Below are 24,268 nucleotides of genomic sequence, written 5' to 3'. Positions count from 1 at the left end.
CCTTTGAATTATTATTATTATTATTATTTTAGAATTGCGATCAACAGAACGAGCTGAACCGACATTTTCACAAAGGCTTTTATTGTATTCAAAAAAACGAGTAGATACGAAGGCAGTGAAGAACATGGAAGAAAGAAAAAATGTGATATGGAAGAAATGATGAACAAAAATTTGTACTTCGAACTAGTTTTCGCACAACACTCCTCAGGAAGCTACGTTGTACTAATGAAAAACAATCCAGAAAGATACTAATAAAGAGAAATGGAGTGAGAAGAAACAACATCTATGAAAACTATTGTCGCCTCGACGCCTATTTATTATTATTATTATTTTTTATTCTGTTTATTCTTTTTACCAGGCGTGGGCCATCCCCTGGACTATCAAAATGGGTGCATTATTATTTTTCTGAGTGCAATAAAGAGTTGTGGATATAAAATAAAAAAATCTACGGAAAAAAATCAACCCGGGGCGAGAATCATACAAACGTACATGTACTTCTGTGCGTATCTCGCGCCAGGTACTAGGTTTGAATAGCACTGCATTGCACATTATAGCAATAAAAACTGCTTTATGGCAGTTTTCTAAAAAAAGTTATTGTGTTCTAGTCCATGGACCCCGTCTAAAAAGTAAGAAATTAACGAAATGTGATAGCTGAAAATTAAAATTTCACACAAAACCTCACAATAATCACACACAGAATGAAAAGCTACATGTACGAGGTGAAATACCAATTTCTGGACATGAAAATAAAAATTAATAGAGCCCCACTGACTGTGTGTTTTACATTTTTCATATCTTTTTGTATCTATTGTATGGCGTAATCCTTCATCTTTCCAAATATGTGACAATTGCTCATGCTGTGATCCCAGAGACTTTATAACAGGACGTTTTCGACAGGCCAATTTTTGGGCCTAAATTTCAGTGTATGGAATTCTGGACATGAAAGTAAAATAGCGTCAAAAGGCATCCTATACTGCACCATTTTTGTTATTTTTCTATTGGTGGACTGCAGTTGGCCTCTTCACACTTCCAGCCAACAGGTCCAAGACTATACAGCGTCTGAAGTGGAGTGCACATGGGGAAGCCAACGATTCGTCCATTACTTCTTATTTTACTCAAAATTCTCATGCGACATAGTACCACACAACTCGTTGAAATGCCTCACAAGCAAAGGCTATCAACAAGGCACCGATACGAGGAGAAACTACAACAGCCCAGCTGTCAACTACGGCAAGAAAAAACTTCATCAACCTGACTGACTTGACTCTACACGCGACGAAAAATTATTTTACTCGAAATGTCCAGAAATGTACAATGTCCAGAAATAGCAATTCACCTCGTAGAAGACCTTTTCCCCTCGCGATCCTCTTTCCTATGCATGCATGTTGCCAATTGTTGGTGCAGTACAAGTTTAGTGTTGAAAGCAGCATTTAAAGTGTTGTGATTATTGTGAGGTTTTGTGTGAAATTTTAATTTTCAGCTATCACATTTCGTTAATTTCTTACTTTTTAGACGGGGTCCATGGACTAGAACACACTAACTTTTTTTAGAAAACTGCCATAAAGCAGTTTTTATTGCTATCATTTCTTTTGTTTTTTTTCTGTCACCAATCAATGGAATGCCCTATATCAATATGTAAATGATGGACACGTCAGCAAATCACCATGGGTACTCACGGCACGGCACTAGTAACGGTACCATACTGGAAATCAGCTCGCAGCCATTTTAGATCTGTCTTCGTTCCGGGCCCTGTCCAAAAATAAGGGTTTGGCAAAATGTACCAGCTGCAATTTCGAATTTTACGCTGAACCTCAAAATAAGTACATGTACAACGAAATGGAACGATCTGTTTGTTTCAATCCCAGGGACAAGTGGATACACCGTGGCTGTTTAGTATGACCCCTCTTATGATGCTCTTTGTGCCAACAACGCATGCCAATGGATAGAGGAAGGAAGGGAGTGGGGTGCTCGAAGGGGTTTGTCCAGTGGGAGTGTTTTTAGTACGAGGTTAGTGTAAAATTTGAAATTGGAGCTGGTAGACTTTGCTAATTTCTTACTTTTGGACCGAGGCCGGAGCGAATACAGAACTGATGTAGAACAGGTTGTTAGCCGAAAAACCCAAGATTAGACTATGATAACCTTTTTTTTAGAAAGCTGCCCTACAGAAGTTTTTCTTGTCCTAATTTCTACTGCGTTCTACTTTTGCATTCATAAATTCATTTGAAACGAATGTAGAATCTCGATACGAAAATCTGTCTGCATTTGGGAGTCGTTGAAAACATTTATGAACACCTCCATCCCGGAACAGGCTCTCAGCTGCACGACAAGAATACATTTCTGCCACCATTTCGCTCATTGGCCATCATCAAAGCAATGATGAGGAAGGGGAGGCAAGCATCCGTCCATGAGTGACATGCGAACTGTAACTATTATCATTATTACTTTCCAAGATACACGTGTTTTCAGTCGATGAAATCCAGGCAGAAAAGCCTACAAAAGGCATCTCAATGTTGTTAGAACATAGAAAGTCAAAAATGCAGATCACTAAAGCAGATCACTAAAGTAATTCTGGATCGGGGCAGGTAGCTGCGCTAACTCTGACATAGCAATGTGGAACAAATGCTCCCCACATGCACAGTACTACTCAGTGAAATCCAGTCGCGTCACTCAAGTGCGCGCCGGGCGTTGCGCAGCCCTAGACCTGCGGAAAGTGGCCCGCGAATTGGTAGGTGCAAACCGGAGTGAACTGGTTGGATTTCATTGAGCAGGACTTTACAATAATACACAGGAGGCATGCAGAGCAAGGCGGATCGCTAGAGCAATTCTGGATCTGGGCATGTGGCCGCCAGCGCGGACGTGGTCACGTGGAACGAAGACGACAGGCCGCCAGTGTAGAAGTCCGGCTGGCCTCCGCCGACGTAGACACTGATCTCGCCGCTCTCCACCGTACTCCTATCCGTGTAGATATCGCTGTTATCCGGAACCACGCAGTGCGTTCGCGGCAGGATCATCAGCTCCAGTCGAGTGCTCTGGCCCTTGGCGATGGTCACTCTGGCAAAGTCCGCCAGCCGCACCTGTGCAGATGTCAACCGGTGGTTTGAAGACATGGCAGAAGAACAGATTCACAATGTACATGTAGAGATGTCTTAGGCATCGAAGGAATACAAAGTCATTCAGAGCTTCGGTAATAGAACGTTTGCTTCAGGCGTATGTACAGTATAGACTTGTAGGCAGGGGTGTGTGTAGGCAGGGGTGTGTGTAGTCATGCATGCATGTGTATGGTACACATGCACGCATGCACGCACGCGTATACACACACACACACACACACACACACACACACACACACACACACCATGTACCATGTATATGCCTGTTGCAAGAGAAGCACGCAAATCTGCAAATGCACTGGATGTGCACCCATAGATTTTCTCTTATAGCAACGATAGCGAGCAAGATCTGAATGAGACAGATCAAGACTTGCCCTAGATAACTGTTTAATCCACACAACTGGCGAAGCCATGTGAATCGACCACCAATGCACACCTGGTCAACACCACACAGAATAAGTACATCGGCATAAAATGGCCAAGCTACCTATGCACACCCTACACTTGCTGGGATAACCAGTATAGACAGCACGCTGCTTTGATATATGCAGACACTAGATGCACTGCTACCTTGAAGTGATATTGGTGTTACTTTAACAACCAGCCTCGGCTACTGAGTACTGAGAGCCCAGAGCCAACAGACATACCAACAACCTCAGCCATGAAAGCTATTATAGTAACGACACTCTGGATTGTGGAACCGAAACTAATCCAACTCCCAACTGCTTTGGCAGGAAGGTAGCCTTCCAACAGGTTGGACACACACACACACACCATGTAACACACACACACACACACACCATGTAACACACACGCCCACCCATCCCCCCCCACCCCCCACACAAACACACATACACACACCATGTAACAAACACACACACACACACACACACACCATGCATCACCCCCCCCCTCACACACACAACGCCTATTTCTCTTGCTCGGCTTCGCCCCACCCTTAGCTCACGACTCCTTGTTAAACAAGCCCTACTAGCATGGGACATTCACCACCAAACCTCCCCACCACACCTGCAACAACCACATCTTGCACCACAACGTCAACACCAACCATACACCCTTCGACAGACAAGGACCTACTCCATCGGACACGCACACACGAACAGGCACCGAGATTCCCCCATCAACAGTGCCCTCACCCTCTACAACTCACTCCCTATCGACATCACAACCCAACCTCGTAGAAATTCTTTCCGAAACAATGCATCCAGTCTTCTTTTGAGCAGTACCTGCTCCTGCTCCGCGCATCCCCCTGGTTTCTGATATCTCGAACGTGTACTTAACTATCTCGATCACCCCTGCTAACGTTATTGCCCCCGCTTGTTTTTCAAGATCCATTGCTTCTTGCCTCCCGGTTAATTTCCATCTAGCTGTTTCTGGCTAGTACCAGTTCTATCGCACTTATTAACCCTTTAAGAGCCACAGGAAAATTTCAAAATTCTGCATTTTTTCGTGTTCCTTGGATCATAGCTTCAGTTCTACTCACTCAATCCTCACAATCTAGGGCTTCCTGGAAAGGTCTCCGCGAGAGGAAGAGAATGAGGTCGATCATGATCGCCAGCACACCGTCTATCCAGCGCTAGATCGCAGCGACAGTATGAAAAATGCCCCAAATGCGTCCAATTGCGTCCCGCTCCAGATATTTCATTTTGCTCAATCGTGGAGTTCCAATTTTTCGCTGTGTACTCTTGACAATATCAACAGTGAAACCCGTGCAAATTCGAGTAAACCAGAGTGACGAAAAGTCTCAAAATTCTCAATACTAAAGTCGCACTGCGCGCTTTTGAAATTGCCGCGATCGCGGCTCAACTTACGAGTGATTTATCTCAGGAACCGTAGCTCGCAGCGCTTCGCGGATTGTTTCTCCCGACAGGTGAGAGTTTTCTCTTCGCCCTGGATATTTCGATCACTGGATTTGAGCGAGATTGGACTGAGTTACGATCTTTTGAAGTTTTGCATTTGAATGCGTCGTTTACGACGCATTCAAGTATGGGGCGGCTCTTAAAGGGTTAATCATCCTTATTGGCGTCACGCCATCGTGGAATAAAAGAATAATGAAATCCCTAACCTTCGGCACTGGCACAGATGCCTTGACATGCTTGAGATAGACTTGAACCACTTCATCACCATCCTTGTCACCTGTGTTTGTCACAGTCACTGTCACGGTTACCGTATCACATGCCTGCACATGCATAGATTAGGTGGAAGAATGCAAACATCAATTTTGCACGTGGATCTTCGAAACGGTTTCATCCTGCATGCCCGGTATGCATTTATATGTGCAGGTCACTGTGTGTGTGTGTGTGTGTGTGTGTGTGTGTGTGTGTGTGTGTGTGTGTGTGTGTGTGTGTGTGTGTGTGTTTGCATGCCAGATGCACCCGTTTAACCCTGGCCACTAATCATTGCTGATAAGGGAGACAGAGATAGATAGATAGATGGAATGAAAGAAAGTCATTGGCAGAGAGATGGTGAAAGAGAAGGAGATAGAGGTAGTGAAGGAGAGAGAGAGAGAGAGAGAGAGAGAGAGAGAGAGAGAGAGAGAGAGAGAGAGAGAGAAGAGAGAGAGAGAGAGAGAGAGAGAGAGAGAGAGAGAGAGAGAGGGCAAGGCAGAGAGATTAAGTTACATTTTATAAAGACAGTTAAATTTAACAAATGAGGACTGAGACCTCTGCAACAGGGTTTTTATGCCTGAAAGCAGGTGCATGATTTCACAAGCAGGTTGTCAGTCTAGATTTATGCGCAGATGGAAATACATGAGAAGACTTTTTTGTAATGAGATGAAAAGCAGAAATAATAAGAAAAGATGAAATGAAAGCATGCTCAGAACCCTGCCCAGCCTTGAGAACTCGGAATGGTGGAATAAAGAGAAAGAGAGAGAGAGAGAGAGAGAGAGAGAGAGAGAGAGAGAGTGTGTGTGTGTGTGTGTGTGTGTGTGTGTGTGAGAGAGAGAGAGAGAGAGAGAGAGAGAGAGAGATAGATAGATAGATTGATTGATAGATAGATAGAGGTAGAGAGAGAGGTATAAAAAAGCTACTTCAGTATAATTATTCATAAACAGGCCACTCCAAACTCCCTGCAGTGCATAGGCTTACCTTGACAGATTGCGATGACAGTTTCAAGTCACTGTACTTGAACGTCGTGTACGACAACCCGAAGCCAAACGGGAACTGGACTTTCTCTGTGTAGTATCGATATGTGATGCCTGGCATTTGGAAAAGAACAAACAGAAGAGAAACATGTGAGCCCTCTGTATTGATTTTTCTTGCTTTTTCAACCAGAGGGCCAGTGCATTATTCAACGAAACCCAGATCGGGCTTTCCTTTTTCAACCAGAGGGCCAGTGCATTATTCAACGAAACCCAGATCGGGCTTTGAGTGCATGCCCGCTATGGTAGAGTGAGTGATTGACCTTCTTCTGGGCTCTTGCGTCCCTCTCCTGGTTTTCTCCTTTGTTAAGTCGGTGCGGAGTCGTGTTTAGATTCCCTGAGAAATACACGCTGAGGCTTCAGAAGTCGTAAGCTAGAGGGGTAATGGCATGTTTGGTTATTCACGCATGTTGGAAGCAAATGCCTAACTGCTCACTTCCCACCGCTCAAGGAGCTGCCCTAATTCATAGAGGGCGGTGGTGGTCCTATGGATGTGGAGAACTCGACCTCCAGCCGAGTCACATGCCAACTGCGATTTTTGGAAGCCATGCCAATCTCAGGGTGGCCATACAGAGCACCATATTTGGTCACCCGATGAGTGCCTTAAAAACTGCTTCTCCTCCATTGAATAAACCCTCACACGCCATAAGAATACCAAGAAGAGGCCACCATGTACGCTACACTACTACTGATGTTGCATGATGTGGACTGTTGTGTATTGTGCTTGTCATATCACTGTCAGTGTCTCTCTCCGTATTGTCTCTCTCCGTATTGTCTCTCTCCGTATTGTCTCTCTCCGTTTAGCATCTCTCTCATCTGTATTGTAATGCGTACGTATGTCGTGCGGACGGCTAGAGCACATGTGCTTCAGGCCAGTTTAAACAAATTGCTGCCTTGCTAGTAGAGAAGATGGGTGAGGTGTACTTCCTTCAAAGTAGGCCGTGGGGTATGATTCCGTAGATTAATTAATAGCCAAATAATCCAACACTGGGTTGAACTATCCCCACTTTTTTATCAGTTATCCATTCTTTTCAGGAAGGCGGGCATAGTGGGATGGTCTAAGACCATGATTGAGAAACAGAGGGTACCAGGTTCAAGTCCTACTTGGAAGCAGAGAGATTTTTTTTCCAGCCGTTCTGCGATCCACAGTTAATTGGGAACTCGTGGCCTGGCACGAGGGAAGCATGGATGCAATGAATGGTATTTTCGGTCTTTGACCATTTTGGTGGGTCTGATCTACTCACCTCCCACCGGTTTAGGAGCTGCATCTGCGCCTTGATCCTTGAAGGGTCGTGGTGGCGTTCCTAGGGTTGCTCGAAACTCGCGAGGCTGATGCGAACCGTGATTAAAAAAAATCCTTTTCATGAAAGAAATCCATCCATTTACTGAGAAGAACACATCAGCATCATCGATTGAGGTGTCAACCCATTGGAACAAGATCCATTCTGAAGATGGCCTGTGGCCAAATAGTGATAATCTACTGAACTACACATGTAGATCACATGCAGGGTTTCGAATGCTTTGTTAAGATCATTTTGGGAGAATCGATGCGTCTTACCTGGTGACTCGCCAGATGGGTAGAGGTTAGTGTTGCCTTGCTCTGGAAGTGATTCAGTGCTCAAGTATGACGTAACGGATGCACGGCCGGCCGGGTTAAAGTCGCCAAACAGGACATCTCCAACTGCTAAGCCACCCTGTTGTATACAGGGGAAGAAGAGATCCCAAGCATTGGTACACAGCAGGGACGCAGCACGCAAATTGTATTGTATTGTATTAATTTTTATTATTTTCCTTGGGCATTACCAACAAACCCTAAGGTCTTCTGAAAGTGTGCCCAAGATGATCGAATTTTTAAAGTTCCTGGCGTTATGAATTGGGGATATGATTTGTGCGAAGGGATTCGGGAAGCGCATTAAAGCGGTCAGCACCAAGGAAGGACATAGATTTGTATCCAGGTTTAGCTTGTACAATGGGCGCATCTGTGGTGTGGGGACCCTGTTTTTTTTTCTCTACAAAATCCACATTATCTCCAGACACTGGGGTGAATAATGGAGCCTGTACTAGAGCCCTGGGACTACAGCCCTGGGACTAAAGACCTGGGACTAAGGCCCTGGAACTAGAGCCCTGGGACTACAGCCCTGGAACTACAGCCCTGGGACTACAGACCTGGAACTACAGCCCTGGAACAGCAGCCCTTGGACTACAGCCCTGGGACTACAGCCCTGGAACTATAGCCCTGTTACTACAGCCCTGGGACCACAGACCTGGAACTAGAGCCCTGAGACTACAGCCCTGCAACTAATATAATCCTGGGACTACAGCCCTGGAACAAGAGCCCTGGTACAAGAGCCCTGGAACAAGAGCCCTGGAACAAGAGCCCTGGTACTAGAGCCCTGGGACTAGAGAGCCAGCAAGCAGCAAATGCACTACCCCACAGGAGACTGCTCAACTATTACAAGATGAATGCTATTCGGGGTTACGGACATGTGATTCAGGGTTAGGGACATGTAGTTCGGAGTTAGGGACATTTCAACGTTACATACTGTGCTCGATCCCGGAATGCCCGGATATTGGGGTTGGTCTCACTGTCTTCTCAATTCAATTGGCTGTCTTCACATGCTACGAGGTGCAGAAATAAATAAATAAAATAAACGAAGTGCTGTTTTTCCCCGATTAAAAGTCACACTTGATCATAAGTCGCACCCCTATTTTCAGGTTTCGGCTATAGTTATTGTTTTTGATAATTGACTTCAGTAGTACATGTACTCACCTCCCACTGTTTAGGAGCTGCATGTGCGCCTTGATCCAAGAGGGTGGTGGCGTTCCTGCGGATGCGGAAACCTGGGCGTTTGGCCGAGTCTCACGCGAACGGTTACTTTAAAAAATATTTTTCAGTAGTAAGTCATGCCCGATTGTAAGTCGCACCCCCTATTTTTACCCTTGATTTTTTGTGTAAAAACGTGCGACTTATGTTCGGGGAAATACGGTATGAGTATCCTGTGAAGCTTACCTCCATTCCAGGATACCAGGCATCGAGGATTGCATCTGCATCGTCCAGCACGGAGCCCAGCGCAAGCGTGCCGCCGTGAACGAGAACGACAATGATGGGTGTTTTCTCGTAGGCCACTCTGAGCTGCGACACCAGGCCCGGCTGGTTGCCGGGGAGCTCGATCAGGTTGCGGTCGTGTCCCTCTCCCTCTTCCTTGCCGCTCAGACCCAGGACGACGACGATGGCGTCGGAGTTGTTGGCTGCCTGCACCGCAAAGTCGAACTGCGTGTTGTCAGAGCAGGCGGTGTCGAAGCAGCCGAGCGAGGTCGATACGGACACGCGCGCGTGGCTGAGGCACTTAGCCGACACGCGCCCCTTGCTGCTCTGGCGGCCCTTGTTCGTCTTCTTTTTGAAGCACTCGTTCTCGGACCAGGTGAAGTAGTTGCACGCAATGTCAATGGCGCACTGGTTGCAGCAGTTCTGTGGGTTTGGTGAGTCGGTTCCCGGCTCGCCGGGAATGAAGTAGTCAATGTCCTGCTCGAACGCACTGCAGTTGCCTTTGAACGTAACCGGGTCTATACCGAGGGACTGGTAGATACCGTCCTGGATAGTTGGTATGCCGTGATCGGGAGGCACAGCGTAGTTTCCCAGCAGCACATTACCGTCCGTCGCACTGGGACCGATCAACGCCAGCTTCTTGATGTTCTTGGAAAGGGGCAGGACGTTGTTCTTGTTCTTGTACAGGGTCATTCCCTTGTGGGCCGCCTGACGAGCGAGGGAAATGTCGGCGGGTCCCTCGACAATGGAGTCATTGGTGAGCATGTTCCATTCGACCATTTTCGGCGGATCGTGCATCCCCAGCTGCAGTCGGACGCGAAAGAGACGCTTGAAGGCGGTGGAGACGGCCTCCTCTGTTGTGGTCTTGTTCCCGATGGCGTCCTTCAGGTGGTTGATGGCCGAAGTACCACCGCCTTCCTGGTCCATTCCGGCATTGAGTCCTGCCGCCGCGGCACACGTGATGTTTGGACAGTAGTGATGGGACGTGTAGATCTGCTGCCATGCGTCGTAGTCGCTGACGACGAAGCCCGGCCAGTCCCACTGCTTGCGCAGGATGCCGTTGAGCAGGTCGGGGTTGGCACAGGTCGGTATGCCGTTGATGGCGTTGTAGCTGCACATCACGTGTGCTCCCTGGGCGTACTTGACGCAGGCCAGGAACACGGGCATGTACGTCTCCCACATGTTGCGGGAATCCACCTGGGCGAACAATCATGCACACACACACGCACACACACACACACACACACACACACACACACACACACAGACACACACACGCACACACACACACAGACACACACGCGCATACACACACACAAACACACACAAGCATACACACACACACACATACACACGCACACATGTGCACATCCGCTCACACGTGAAAACGCACATACGCACATCCCCCCTTTCACTCTGTTTCTCAGTATCCGAGACGCAGAGCATCGTCATCATCATGGGAAATGCTAGCTGTACCTTTACGAGTTTTGCAAATGGGGACGGATTCGGGAAACTTTAAAGTTACAGACATTTTTTTACTCTGGGCGATGACATTTCATGCTAAGTTACACTGCACACAAATTTGGTCACATGTGCCTGATTTTCTGGCCTGATAACTTCTTGTCACTACCGTGTCTGCCACAGTGAGACCAGGATCTACTGCCGTGGACATGGAAATCCGGTCGTACGTCTAGCGGCCCCAGGGTGCTGGCCACGCAGCCATGGATAAACGGTACACACACATGCATCTATGCACTGCAGCCCGCTGGTCGCATCGGATCAACAAGGTAATAGTTACACGATTGTTATGTGCACTGCACGCAGCGTTCTGTACGTGCTGAGGGCGCCGGCCCCGGTCAATCGACTGGATTTCCATGTTCCCTACAGTAAAATCTTCACTGAACTGTTTTTTCCTGCTTTAAAGTACTGTATCAGGCAGGCATAGTGGGTTGGTCTAAGACCATGATTGAGAAACAGAGCCTCGGGGTACCAGGTTCAAGTCCTGCTTGGAAGCGGAAGGATTTTTTTCCAGCCGTGCTGCGACCCACAGTTAATTGGGAACACGTGGCCTGGCACGAGGAAAACATGGATGCAGTGAATGGGATTTTCGGTCTTTGACCACATGCTGGTGAGCTGATCTACTCGCCTCCCACCGCTTTAGGAGCTGCATCTGCGCCTTGATCCTTGAAGGGTGGTGGCGTTCCTACGGATGCGGAAAACTCGGCCTCTATATAGAGCAACCGAGTCTGACGCGAACCGTGAAAAAAAGAAAGTACTATAGTCAGCTTGGCTAATAACGACTGCGGATATAACGACAATTCGTGAATAACGACAGAATTTCCATGCCCAGAGCAAAGTCACATCCCAGGGTAATACATGTAATGAGACTTCGGGTATAACGACACTTCGCGAATAAGGACACCTTTTTGATGCCCCGCCGATTGTCATTATAAGCCAAGTTGACTGTACTGTGTATAGTGTATAGTACTCAAATCTTACTGTTGCGGAGAACTCGTAGCGATCCGTTGGAATCGTTTCAACGTCGTAGGCGGCATAATGCTTGCAGCATGCTGCGGACTGCATGTACTTGGGAGAAGTCTCGTTACCGACCTGTGCTCCGTGCACAAACATGTAGGTCAGGAAGGCGCTGAGAACCGGGTCCTCGGAATACACCTGCATGTGTGTGTGTGTGTGTGTGTGCATATGCAAGCAAACAAACAAGCACGCACAAACACCCCAAAATGCGTGTGCCCGCAAACACACATATGTACACTCGTATACATTGGAACTCGCGCGCACGCACACACACACACACACACACGTAAAAACACATATGAACCCACAGACACACAGACACACACATGCACACACACACACACACACACACACACACACACACACACACACACACACACACACACACACACACACACACACACACACACACACACACAACCACCACTTTCTTCATTTCAGTGGCACCGAACTACCTGGACCTTGTGGTACATGTATCTTAAGAGCTACTTCTCTTCCTTCAAGGAACGCCACTACCCCATAATCTGGCGTCAATTGCAGCACCTAGACGTTGGTGGAGGTTAGACTGGCCTAAGATCATGATTGGGAAACAAAACGTAGCAGAATTAGCTTAAGTGTTGCTTGGGAGCGTCAGGATTTTTACTTCTGCGTGTGAGCCTGAGAGCCTGACTTGCTAGCCTGTACAATGGAACCAGCCTGTGAAACATGCTCTGACCAGGAAAGACAGGATCAAGACTTCTAAAGGAGTTCAACAGTATAAGAATGTAAAACATGTGATTTTAGATGCATTAACATTTCGGTGAAAGGACCTGCCAGGTTTCAGGTGTAATTTAGAATCAGGTGACCAGCGTTCCCTGCACATACAGTGCATACTCTGGTGCCTTTAAGGTGTAATTTAAATTTAGGTGCCTGGTTTTCACTACCGAAATCACCGAAATTAAAGTTACACCGAAAAATACATGTTTCACAGTATCAATACCAGAACACACACTAGGAGCTGAAATGTTACCTCTTGCGCACGTCCCCATCTCGGATCTCTGACAAGGTTCATGTTGGGCGCATACAGTGTGATGCCAGCGCCATTTTCACCATGACCACGGTCGCCTAGGAAATAGAAGAACATCAAAACAGGCGTATTGAGAACAATTTTTGTTTTCACACTTTCTTCTTCGAGTGGCCTTGGGCTCCAATCTGGGCAGCACAAGGGTGGTGAGACCTTGAACACTCAGCCGACCTGAGGTATCGGCTTCCAGTGAGGTAGATGCACGAAGATCCGGAAAAATTTAAGAGGAAGGGAGAGAGAGGAAGGGGGGGGGGGGGGAGAGAATGCTAAGCAGGACATGCATGAATGAAGAAAGAAACCCAATGGCTTGTGTAAAAACAAGCAAAGAGGTTAATTTTTGATTCCCACGATCAGAAGGTGCAATGGCAGAAAGGCATGCTCGGTTTCAATTGGGGGCATGGCAAATCAACCATCAGCACTCTGCCTTGGGTTTTCATCCTCACCTGTGTGCACATATCCATTGTGTCCCACCCTAGCCTCCAGTCCGACGGCCGCTCCCACCTTCAGCATGGTCTGCTTGTCCCACATGGCTCCCAAGGCGCAGCCGTTCGGGAACGAGGTGGCGTGCGCCTCGTGTACTCCGTGCTCGTCATCATTCAGCCAGTTATATGATGGGATTCCTAGGCACGGATAGTAAGTACAGTCGACACCACTTATTACGAACTCGCATATAGCAAATTTTGTGATAATTATAGTAAACCTTAGTGAACCATTGTCCATGTCTCTCTTTGAACCCTTCCTTGTTGGGCGGAATGATAATTGATAACCAAGTGCACTCCTACAGCCATGGGCCACATGCCAGCTTGTGAATGGTGTGAGCACATCTCTGTTATAACAAACTTCGGCTAGAAAGAACCAATTCTCCTGCACAGTCGTGTTTGTGATATCAGGAGTCGACTGTATCTTTGAAAGTTTGTTATATCAGGAGTCGACTGAATCTTTGAACGCCCAGAGCTTGTCTAGGTCGGAGTTCAGAGTACCGGCCACCTGAGGCTGACCAAAATGCTGTCCATTCTTTTTCATCATGACTTCAGTCAACCTGTAGGTATTCGATACTTGTGTGCACGGGTAGCCGGCTACCCGTGCTACCCTTGAGGACCTCGGGTAGACGGGTACAGAATAGTAGCCGAAAACCCGAAGTCGCAGATGACATCATGTACAGTGCACGTGTACAAATTCATGTATTACCGGCACTCCGCATGTCTACCCAGTGTGTAAGAGAAGGGGTGCATTGTGGTGTTACCATGGAACCATTACCCGATCGGGTACCCGTGCTACCCCTGAAAAACTACCCCAACCCGACACCCGAAGAAAATGCTGCCCGACTCAGCCCTAGTGTTTGATAACCACGGTGACCCCCCTGATGTCTAAGTGAGGATGTCTTGCTGCAGGCAGAACCACAGGGGTCTGCAGAACACCGTTATGCAAACAACTGCAGTAAAACCTGTAACTAAAGACCACCGTGACTAGCGACCAGCCTGGTACTACAGACCACTTTGCCAGGCACAGACGGTCTCACATTCATGTATGCTTGTGGGGTGCAAACCTCTAACTAAGGACCACCTGCCACTAAAGACCGCTATCTCTGGCCCCAAAGGGGTGGTCGTTAGTCACAGGTTTGACTGTAATAATTATTATGAGAAAGCTACCGAAATGGATTGAGAATTCAAGCTCCGTTAGATTCCTGCAAGACAGAAGCTGAACTGATTTTCCTAAAAATGTAATTATCCTGAAACAGCATTCCGCTGTGAAAACAGTATCAATTTTGTGTTTTTCATGTTCTTAGAAACATTTCAGTGGCCGAATCATTCCTGGTTTTACTCACCCAGTCGAACGATTGCCGGTGCATCGTTTGTCAGCTGAGCGATTTTCTCCTCGAGAGTCGCCTGCTTGTCCAGCGCTGATACCCTCTCGTCCAGACTCAGCGCCCAGTCGAAGAAGCCTCCCTTCAGGCCAGGACACGTGGTGTACGATTCGACGTCGTTCACGCACGTCTTCGTGTCGGGACACAAATACTGCCCTTGCGAGCAGGTTCCGCACAGGCTCGAGTCCAGCACGCAGTCGCCCTTGTCGCTGCAATGTTGATACTCGCCCAGGCACGAGCCAGGGGCATCGCCTCGCGCGCACACGGCGAAGGCAACGATGGCCGCTGCAGTGAACCAGATCATGACTTTGCGGTGTTGTAGCTCACCCAAGTAATTTCAAATTTTCCACTAAGTTCTGCACCAATCCTCATCTCAATCACTCAGTGGTCTTTCCACCTATTTGTACTCAACAGTTTGAATGAAAACGACAAGTAGTTAGTTGTAAGCCGGTATGCGGGACTACAATCGTATGTGTCACATCGCTGGAGATCTGACAAGGAGGATTGTCAAGAAAGGTGCGCTAGGGTAGGTCAAGCCTGAAACACGTGGTCCGGACCAAGAAGGAAATCGACAGGTTGTATAGTCTGTTTTGTGCATGACCCTGATTCTGTGGCCGCTCTCATTCTGACTGAGCGGACAAAGGAATGCAACGTACCTACATGTACATGAAGTAACTGTTACGCACAAAAGGCACACAGATTTTGTTTACAGATTTGTCGCAACTTTAGTGGCTTGCACAATGCAATCATCAGGCGACTTGGGTTTCGTGTGTATTAGTGCTCACAAGGCAGAACAACAGAGACCAAAAATCTTCCTCGTTACTCCTAGTTTCGTGTTCATAAACCTCATCAGACGATAAACCATAAAACATAATAATGCTATTCGCTAGTTATATTATTATTATTATTATTATTATTATTATTATTATTATTATTATTAAGTAGTGGTTGCGACCTCGGCGATGATTTGTAAGAAAAGGGTTTGCTCCCCTGTCTTTTTTTGCGATTGTGATGCTTAATGTGCACTGTGCTTCCTCGCATTCACTTGCTCCTTCTTGCAGCTTGTCTCTTTTTCTGTTTTTTGTTTTGTTTTGTTTTGTTTTGACGCTCTGTGGGCATTGCGCTTCCTCGCGCTCACTTGCTCCTTCTTGCGGCTTAAGCGAAGGCTATATGTGAGCTTTATAAGCTCCGGTGTGGGGAGCAAACCCTTTTATTATTATTATTATTAAAAAAAAAACGTAAAAACGTTTAGGAACAAGCTTATTTATTATACATGAAAACAAGTTTTGCTTATGGTGTTTGAACTGAGTGCGCAGCTTACTCTATTTATTGCGTTGATTATTATTATTATTATTATGCTCTGTTCGCGTTAGCATCAGTGAGCTTATAAAGCTCACATATAGCCTTCGCTTAAGCCGCAAGAAGGAGCAAGTGAGCGCGAGGAAGCGCAATGCCCACAGAGCGTCAAAACAAAACAAAACAAAAAACAGAAAAAAGAGACAAGCTGCAAGAAGGAGCAAGTGAATGCGAGGAAGCACAGTGCACATCAAGCATCACAATCGCAAAAAAAGACAAGATGGAAACGCAAAGTTATGTCCATTGTTGCATTAGCGGCTACATACAACCTTCACCAGGTCCTGCCACTGAGGGCGATCCTGGGCGAGCTGCTGCAGCCTGTTGCAGTCATCTCCATTATCTATTATATCTTTACTTATAAAAGAGAGGCACCTGTGACGTGTGTCTGTGTGTGTGTGTGTGTGTCACGCTCCTTATAAAGAAGAGGCACCTGTGACGTGTGTTTTTGTGTCACGCTGAAGCGCTGCGGAGCAGCGCTGCCCTGAGCACGCGAAGCGTGCGAACAGTGTAGCACAGTGTAGCTAGCGGCCGCAGAAGCACTGAGCACGCGAAGCGTGCGAATCGTGTAGCTAGCGGAAGCAGCCACAGAAGCACTGAGCACGCGAAGCGTTCGAATCGTGTAGCCACCACCACGTGCTGAGCACGCGAAGCGTGCGAACAGTGTAGGTACGGTGGTAGCGCTTAAAGGGGAAGTGCATCGATTTTTTAAGTAGGGCTGAGATGAAAGACAATTGGATATCGGTTCCGATGGTATATCTCTCGCTTGCGTACGGCAAGGGAAACTTGCCATATCGCCGATTTCCTGATCCCGTTTCCATGGCGACTACAGGTGATGACGCGCATTCTGCTTAGCTCCGTGAGAGAGAAGGTCGATCACTGAAGAATTGTGTCATTTTCAGTTGTCTTCTTGTATTCACGAAGTGAAAGAAGTACTGTGTTCAAGGCTGTTAGTGCCGTGAACTGTGTATTAGTAGTCCTCTCCGTTGTGTACTGGGACGTGACACCGACAGGGGAAAGCTGGAGTGCGGAGACGTTAGCTGGCAAGCGAAAATCGTGACGAACCAAGTGCTGAAATCTTGGTTGGGACAAATCAAACGATCAGCATTTACCTCAACCAAGGACCATGCCGTTTGCTCTTTCCACTTCTTGAAGATGGATGCGCTGTCTGCTGGAGACTCTCCTATCTCTCGTAACATCTTCTGAAGCCAGGTGAGACGACGAGTAGCGGAGATTAGCGAACGAAATAATGTCGTATGTTTTTGAAATTTTTGCTGAACATATCTCAGGAGAGATGGCATGTATGAACTTAGTCCATGTGAACTCAATTAGCCCATGAACTAACCCATGAACAAGTGCTTTCCTTGCAGACGTGCATGTGTCTATCCAATCTACACGTAGAGATCATTCCATGCCCTCAGTGAATGGCCTATTTATATATTATTTGTCCATACACTTATCTGCATGTTGTCTCTATGGAGAAGAGTATTGTTCATTTCATATGAAGAAGTTCGGGCAATACATGCTTTCCTCTGGTAAAATTCTGTTGACCTGATGTTCTTTCTAGCTTCATGGGTAGCTTAGGTGAGGTACTATCACCATCATGTTTACATGAGGGTCAAACACTGCACCGTTCTTTGTTGTGACATGACGTAAGTTATTGTAAGTGCTCGCAGACTCCATACGTTCCAGCAACACCTAGCATGGTTTTCCGTGAACGTTGTGGGTGAGCAAATTCCTGTCCAACATATTTATACAGACATGCCAGCACACAAAATGCACCATGCACACACTTGCCCTGCCCTGTCGAGTCACTGCCACGTGGGCCCGGAGGGGCAGTGGAGAGAGAATGGGAGAACGCCGCCCCATGGCGCCCGGGACACAAAAACAAGAGTTTGTCTACGTAGGGAGCAACACACATACATATACATACACCACACACACACACACACACACACACACACACACACACACACACACACACACACACACACACACATACACAAAATGAGAGTTCGGGTCATCTGCCACGAGACTGACGTACGACCGGGGAGAGCTTCAGCAGCGGTGTCTATTCCTGCCCTGGACCGAACGGAAGCAGCGGTCGCAGGACACACAGTATTCACCACAACACGGCTCCACTGTCGTTGGGGGCTGAGCCACACACTTGTGACGAGCAAGAACGCCACAGCTAAGCAACCGGGCCACAGCGATCACACTGGCTTGCTCCACGCTGCTCCTGTACACACACACTCTCTCTCTCTCACACACACACACACACACACACACACACACACACACACACACACACACACACACACGTGCGCACATACTGCAAGAAAGAAAGAGAGCATGAGTGTCAGATTCTTGCATAGGAATTGTTTATCAGCACACACTTATACATGCACATGCAGGCACTCAACGACCAACTCTGCACCATGACGTATGTTCGTCAAACATAAGATTGCAATACCAAAGAACAACATAAACAAGATCACTTACTTCGTTCTCCTCCAAGTGTGTCCTCCCCAGCCAGGCCATCTCCTGCATTTCCCTAGGCGGAATGTAGCTTACGAAATGGTTTCTCTAGACTTGGAAAAGATGCTTGGTATTCGCCATCTCTTCTGAGAAATGTTCAGCAAAAATTTCAAAACATACAACATTATTTCGTTCGCTAATCTCCGCTACTCGTCGTCTCACCTGGCTTCAGAAGATGTTACGAGAGATAGGAGAGTCTCCAGCAGGCAGCGCATCCATCTTCAGGAAGTGGAAAGAGCAAACGGCATGGTCCTTGGTTGAGGTAAATGCTGATCGTTTGATTTGTCCCAACCAAGATTTCAGCACTTGGTTCGTCACGATTTTCGCTTGCCAGCTAACGTCTCCGCACTCCAGCTTTCCCCTGTCGGTGTCACGTCCCAGTACACAACGGAGAGGACTACTAATAAACAGTTCACGGCACTAACAGCCTTGAACACAGTACTTCTTTCACTTCGTGAATACAAGAAGACAACTGAAAATGACACAATTCTTCAGTGATCGACCTTCTCTCTCACGGAGCTAAGCAGAATGTGCGTCATCACCTGTAGTCGCCATGGAAACGGGATCAGGAAATCGGCGATATGGCAAGTTTCCCTTGCCGTGCGCAAGCGAGAGATATACCATCGGAACCGATATCCAATTGTCTTTCATCTCAGCCCTACTTAAAAAATCGATGCACTTCCCCTTTAAGGTAGCAGTACTGGAATATGCCATTCGCAAATACACACAACTAAAATCGGGTATTACTTCGGTGTCTGTGAATCTTTTCCCACAAAATTTTGAGCACAGATTCATGATTCACGCCACCACCTAATAAAAGTACTACCTTGAACTTATTTACTTCGCATCGTCCCAAAAGTTCACTGCACTGGAGAGTAAAAAAATGCCGTCATCTCAGATTTTTGGTACATGCTAGCAGCAACATAATATCAGCTGAAGTGTTAAAAATGCATCACAAGCGACAGTCTACAACAGTAGCAGATGCTGAATAGAACAGATTGGAGATAGGACACAAATAGCACCACCCAGTCAACATCATCTGTGAAGACGCCCGTCACCGTCGAAAAAGATTATTACTACTGAGGCAGCTAACATCCGCCAAACAAAAAACTATGGCTTTATAAATATATTCAGCATCTGGGAAATTTTCCGCTGATCAATCTACATATAAGGTTTATTGGGCTGTGATGAGCCAGTCTGGAGATATAGTGTACCAAAGTTTGGTCGGAAGGCCAAAAAACACTAACTTTTGGCACTCTGAGAACCCTCCAGCAATGTATGTGACTACCTCTGCTTGCTGTATCGTGTCAGCAAATCCCTTTCGAATGGCTCTTCTTCTCTTCCTGGCTGACTTTTGCTCCTCACTGGACCTTCTCCTCCTGTGATACTGCTTCTCTTCATCCAACTTGAGAAGACCAGAGCTGGCAAGTGAACCCTTAGAGCAGCTCATCATTTCCAGCACAGCCGAAAACATTTCCATTGTTCGTACTCAGCATTAGAAATCTGTCTTGCTTGCCATCTGTTCTTCCAAGTTTTACATCCACTGCAGTGTTTTGATAGCACCTCCGCGTTCAGAACCCTTTCTGTCTCATAGGACACAACAGTTGGCATACCAAACATTGATGAGAATCCGCGCTTCATCCACGTTCCATCGGTGCTAACTGCAACATGCTCCGGGTGGGAATGCTGTTCTGTTGTTCGCCGAACAAGAAGACGCTGTGGAGCATTCTTCATGCTGTCCCTAGCATCAGTTTCCACAGCAGTGTGTAGTGCATCGCTGTGCCCAGAATTGGACTTGCTAACAGGAGGCGGCATATCCAATATCCCACAGATATTGTTCAGACCTTCTCGTCCACTACCAATAAGGCGCATGGCAAGCACACTGCGGCGGCGGTTTATATCGTACAATTTAGCAAGTGGGTGTCTTTCTGCCAGGGCTACACTGGTTGATGAGCAGCACGATTCGCACTGCAAACTAATTGTTGAGGCGAGGCCATGACGAAAATTATCTTTGATAGTCAGGTTGCCCTCTTGATAATTACTACATACACACGCTGACGTCACCAATTGCTGTAAGTTCTCCATGTGAACAATTCGATTTTCTGATGGAATATCATCGCAATCCTCTTCAGACTAATCTCCATCGTTATCACACGAGGCATCACTGAATAAAAAATCAGCTGGAAGATCAGAGTCATCTTCTACGCCCTCACCAGCTCCATCAGCCTGCGACTCGCCGAGTGTTCGCTTCCACTCCCCTCAATTGGCTCAAATACTTCAGGACTTGAAACGAGCTTGGACGTAACTCTAGGAAATTTGCTTTTCCTTGGCCTGCTGAGCGACCTTCGTTTGTGTTCATCACCCGTCTCCTGACCAAGTAGCGCCAGCACAACAACTCAAGCGCAGAGCTGCAACGTCGATGACAAACGCTCGTCGCATTGGCAAACAGTTTGAGAACAAAGAATTTTTTTATCATTTTTGAAAATACAATTGCGTGGGTTGAGTGGCCAGCCAGGCCAGTACTGGCAGTAGCTTGGGCCAGGCGCTGCATGTGGCGATCGCGACACTCAGCTGATCAGCCCAGCTCTAAACTGGTTTTAGCTGGACAGATAGTGTGAATCACGCCGAGATTGGCAAGGATGCGCTGATATTGTACAGAAACCCTCTCGAAATAGATTGACATCGATCAGCTGATCAATGCAATTTTGAAATTTTGACGGGTATTTTCAGTTTTTGAAGGGCCATATCTCTGCTTTGGCTGGTTCGAATGCCAAAATATTTCATTTGTAGAGCCTTTGGTATTCCTTCTTTCAGAAAAATCACACTTGAAGCAGTTCCCGTGAAATTGATATTTTGGCTAAATCTGACACCCGTTTTCCAGTACTGCTACCTTAAGCAGACACGATCAGTACGAGTAGCAGTAGCAGCCGCGCGCAGAAGCACTGAGCACGCAAAGCGTGCGAATCATGTAGCCACCTAGCCTAGGCCATAGGTAGCACTAGCAGCTGCAGCCGCACAAGCGCTGCGGACCACGTGAACCGTTCTCTGCAAATAGAAACATCTGCAACAAAAGGATACAAAAGATCTGCACTGACTGCACTCTGCATCTGATCTGCAGTGAAGAGCGCATCGCACTTTTGTTCGTAAGTTTATGAATTTTTTGAGCCGCTTCATCCGCCACCATGTACCAGGTGATGGACAACCCTGACCAGCCTCCCGAAGGCGTAACCACTGGTAACAGACGTCCCTCCTTCTCCTTCCAACGATGAAGAACCTCCCTCACGAGGACTTCAGCGGTCTGGCCACCACCACGTGCTGAGCACGTGTGCTGTTCATGTACTTGCTTCACCCGCATGCCACATTCGGCCAGGCAACGCTGGCGGGGGTGCTGCTAGTAAAGGTATAAATTATGTCCATTGTTTCATTAGCAGCTACATACAGCCTTCACCAGTTCCCGCCACTGTCGACGGTCTTGGGCAAGCTGCTGCAGCATGTTCAAGTCATCGCCAGTCTCTAGGGCGGTATTATTTTTCAGCTTTTTGAGATCATTATTGAGCGTTCGCGGGAGCGTTGTTCTTGGGCGTCCCCTAAAGCTGGGGCCGTTACCCCCTAAGAAGTAAGCTCCCATGGCATGTCTGGCTGGGGCTGCCTCTTCCAAACGCAGCACATGACCAAACAGCCTCCATCTAGCATCTCTGATGATTTGGCTCACGGGGCGAGATTCTGTGCGTTTATACAGGAAAGTGTTCTTTATTATGAGCGGGTATTTAATGCCTATCACTGTTCGCAGCTGCTGCCTGTGGAACGAGTCCAATTTCCGCTCCTGTGTCCCGTGAGACTCCATGTGCCACAGTTATATTTATAAAGCAGGATTGGTAGAATGAAGCTATTATAGAGGCGCACTCGTAGAGACTCTCTGATGTGTTGCCCTCTCAGCCATATCACCCACATCCGGTGAAGTGCGCTTGTAGCCAACCGCTTTCGTTTGCCTATGTCCTCATCCACTCCAAGCATCGAGCCCAGCTTTATTGTGTGTCGCCACTGTTCCTCTATTCGATCCTTTTTATAGGGAAATTGTAATGACTGTAGGCTAAGGCAGTGCCGCAAAAACGAAGCTTGAGGAGATAACATCAGCGCTGGAATACACTGTGCGTAGTATGAGTGCAAGTGTCATAATAATAATAATAATACAGCACGCATATAGCTCATATGAAAAATCAAATGAGGGTCATGCATCTGTCGACAACGTCGAGCCAGTGCGTTCTGTCTGAGGCAAGTTGCTCCGCTTCCAAAAGAGACATATTGAGAAGTAAAAGGTCATTCCTAATGTTGTCTACCCATCTGGTCACTGGGCGACCTCTGGGATTCTTTATTATCTGTTATATTCATTGCCATGTGAAGGGCTTTGTAGGACACAGCGTCCTTCCTTTCACGAATGACATGTCCAAACCATAATAAGCGCCGGCGTCTACAGACTGCACTTATTGGGCATTGACTCTTAGCATAAAGAGCATTATTCGAAATTTTATTGGGAAAGATGATTCCAAGTATGTATCTGAGTTTACGGCGGTGCCATACATCAATTTTGCTTTCTAAGGCTTTTGTTAGAGTCCATAGCGCAAGTGTCATGACTGAGGTATATTGCTATAACCAAGATGGGAGATACAATGTCATGTAGAACCGACGCAGGAATCAATCAGTGGGAGTTGTGTCACGCCAAAGGGTTGGGTAGTATGTGTTACATAGCAGATGCCAGTGTGGATAATGGCGCAATAAAAAAAATATTATGTGGTTTGGTGTGATTGTGAAATAGTGAGGGTGCACATGTGGGTGCATGAGAGAGAGAGAGAGAGAGAAAGAGAATGTGTGTGTGTGTGTCACGTTAGTGCTCCACATTATTGTGTTGAGCTCTCTCCGCTGGCAGAAAGAAGTTTTCCTCCTAACATGTAGTTACCTGCACATACAAGCACGTTATTGTAGTTGCGTGCCACCTACCAGCAAGGAAAACGAGAATGTTCCCTCACAGTCACGGCCACAGTTGAGTTCCTGATGAAGCCGAGAACCAAGATCGGCAGAGCATCCCATACCACGCCACCACTCCCCTTATTCATGGCTAACACATGACGGGTTTACGTGGCTCTAGCAAATAAAATATATAATATAGAAAATCTTCACTAGTTAAAAAATAAATAAAGTAAACTGTAATATCGAAAAGTATTCTTTCTAGACCAAAGAGTGGTATATTTGATAACATTTAATAACGATAGAAATTTTTACGATACTTCTCCAGACGTTTCGTTGTTCTGAACAACATCGTCAGTGGATAAATCCACTTTATCCACTGACGATGTTGCTCAGAACAACGAAACGTCTGGAGAAGTATCGTAAAAATTTCTATCGTTATTAAATGTTATCAAATATACCACTCTTTGGTCTAGAAAGAATACTTTTCGATATTACAATGAGAGTGAATAATCAACGGCTTGTCCACCAACTCTTTAAAGTAAACTGTCACGGGGACAACCTTCCTTTGGACCGTAGTAGGGTGGGTGGGTACTGTTTGTTGTAAGCGCAGAATCACGTGCCTGGACAAAGA

General features: G+C 46.8%; 1 protein-coding gene across 1 annotated transcript; it reads right to left on the bottom strand.

The window, feature by feature from the left end:
- Positions 1–2,409: 2,409 nt before the first annotated feature.
- Positions 2,410–15,148, bottom strand: LOC135828788 (uncharacterized). Its single transcript, XM_065341221.1, has 9 exons — positions 14,743–15,148; positions 13,361–13,537; positions 12,864–12,958; positions 11,819–11,992; positions 9,284–10,516; positions 7,832–7,967; positions 6,221–6,330; positions 5,197–5,310; positions 2,410–3,074 (listed from the first exon to the last, which is right to left on the bottom strand). The coding sequence occupies exons 1-9, from the start codon at positions 15,083–15,085 to the stop codon at positions 2,814–2,816; spliced, it is 2,643 nt and encodes an 880-aa protein (XP_065197293.1). The 5' UTR covers positions 15,086–15,148; the 3' UTR covers positions 2,410–2,813.
- Positions 15,149–24,268: the final 9,120 nt, after the last annotated feature.

This window comes from Sycon ciliatum, chromosome 12 (genome assembly GCF_964019385.1).
Source record: "Sycon ciliatum chromosome 12, ocSycCili1.1, whole genome shotgun sequence".
NCBI classification, from domain to species: domain Eukaryota; kingdom Metazoa; phylum Porifera; class Calcarea; order Leucosolenida; family Sycettidae; genus Sycon; species Sycon ciliatum.
The sequence above is the reverse complement of the archived record's forward strand: the minus strand, read 5'-3'. Positions and strand labels throughout refer to the sequence as shown.

What these genes read in the sequence shown, in the direction of transcription:
- LOC135828788 (XM_065341221.1), bottom strand. Translation starts at nt 15,085, where the DNA reads ATGATCTGGTTCACTGCAGCGGCCATCGTTGCCTTCGCCGTGTGCGCG. An exon ending in GCTACGAGTTCTCCGCAACA is followed by an intron (nt 10,517 to 11,818) that starts GTAAGATTTGAG and finishes TTGTTCGCCCAG; the next exon opens with GTGGATTCCCGCAACATGTG. An exon ending in CCTGGTATCCTGGAATGGAG is followed by an intron (nt 7,968 to 9,283) that starts GTAAGCTTCACA and finishes TGTATACAACAG; the next exon opens with GGTGGCTTAGCAGTTGGAGA.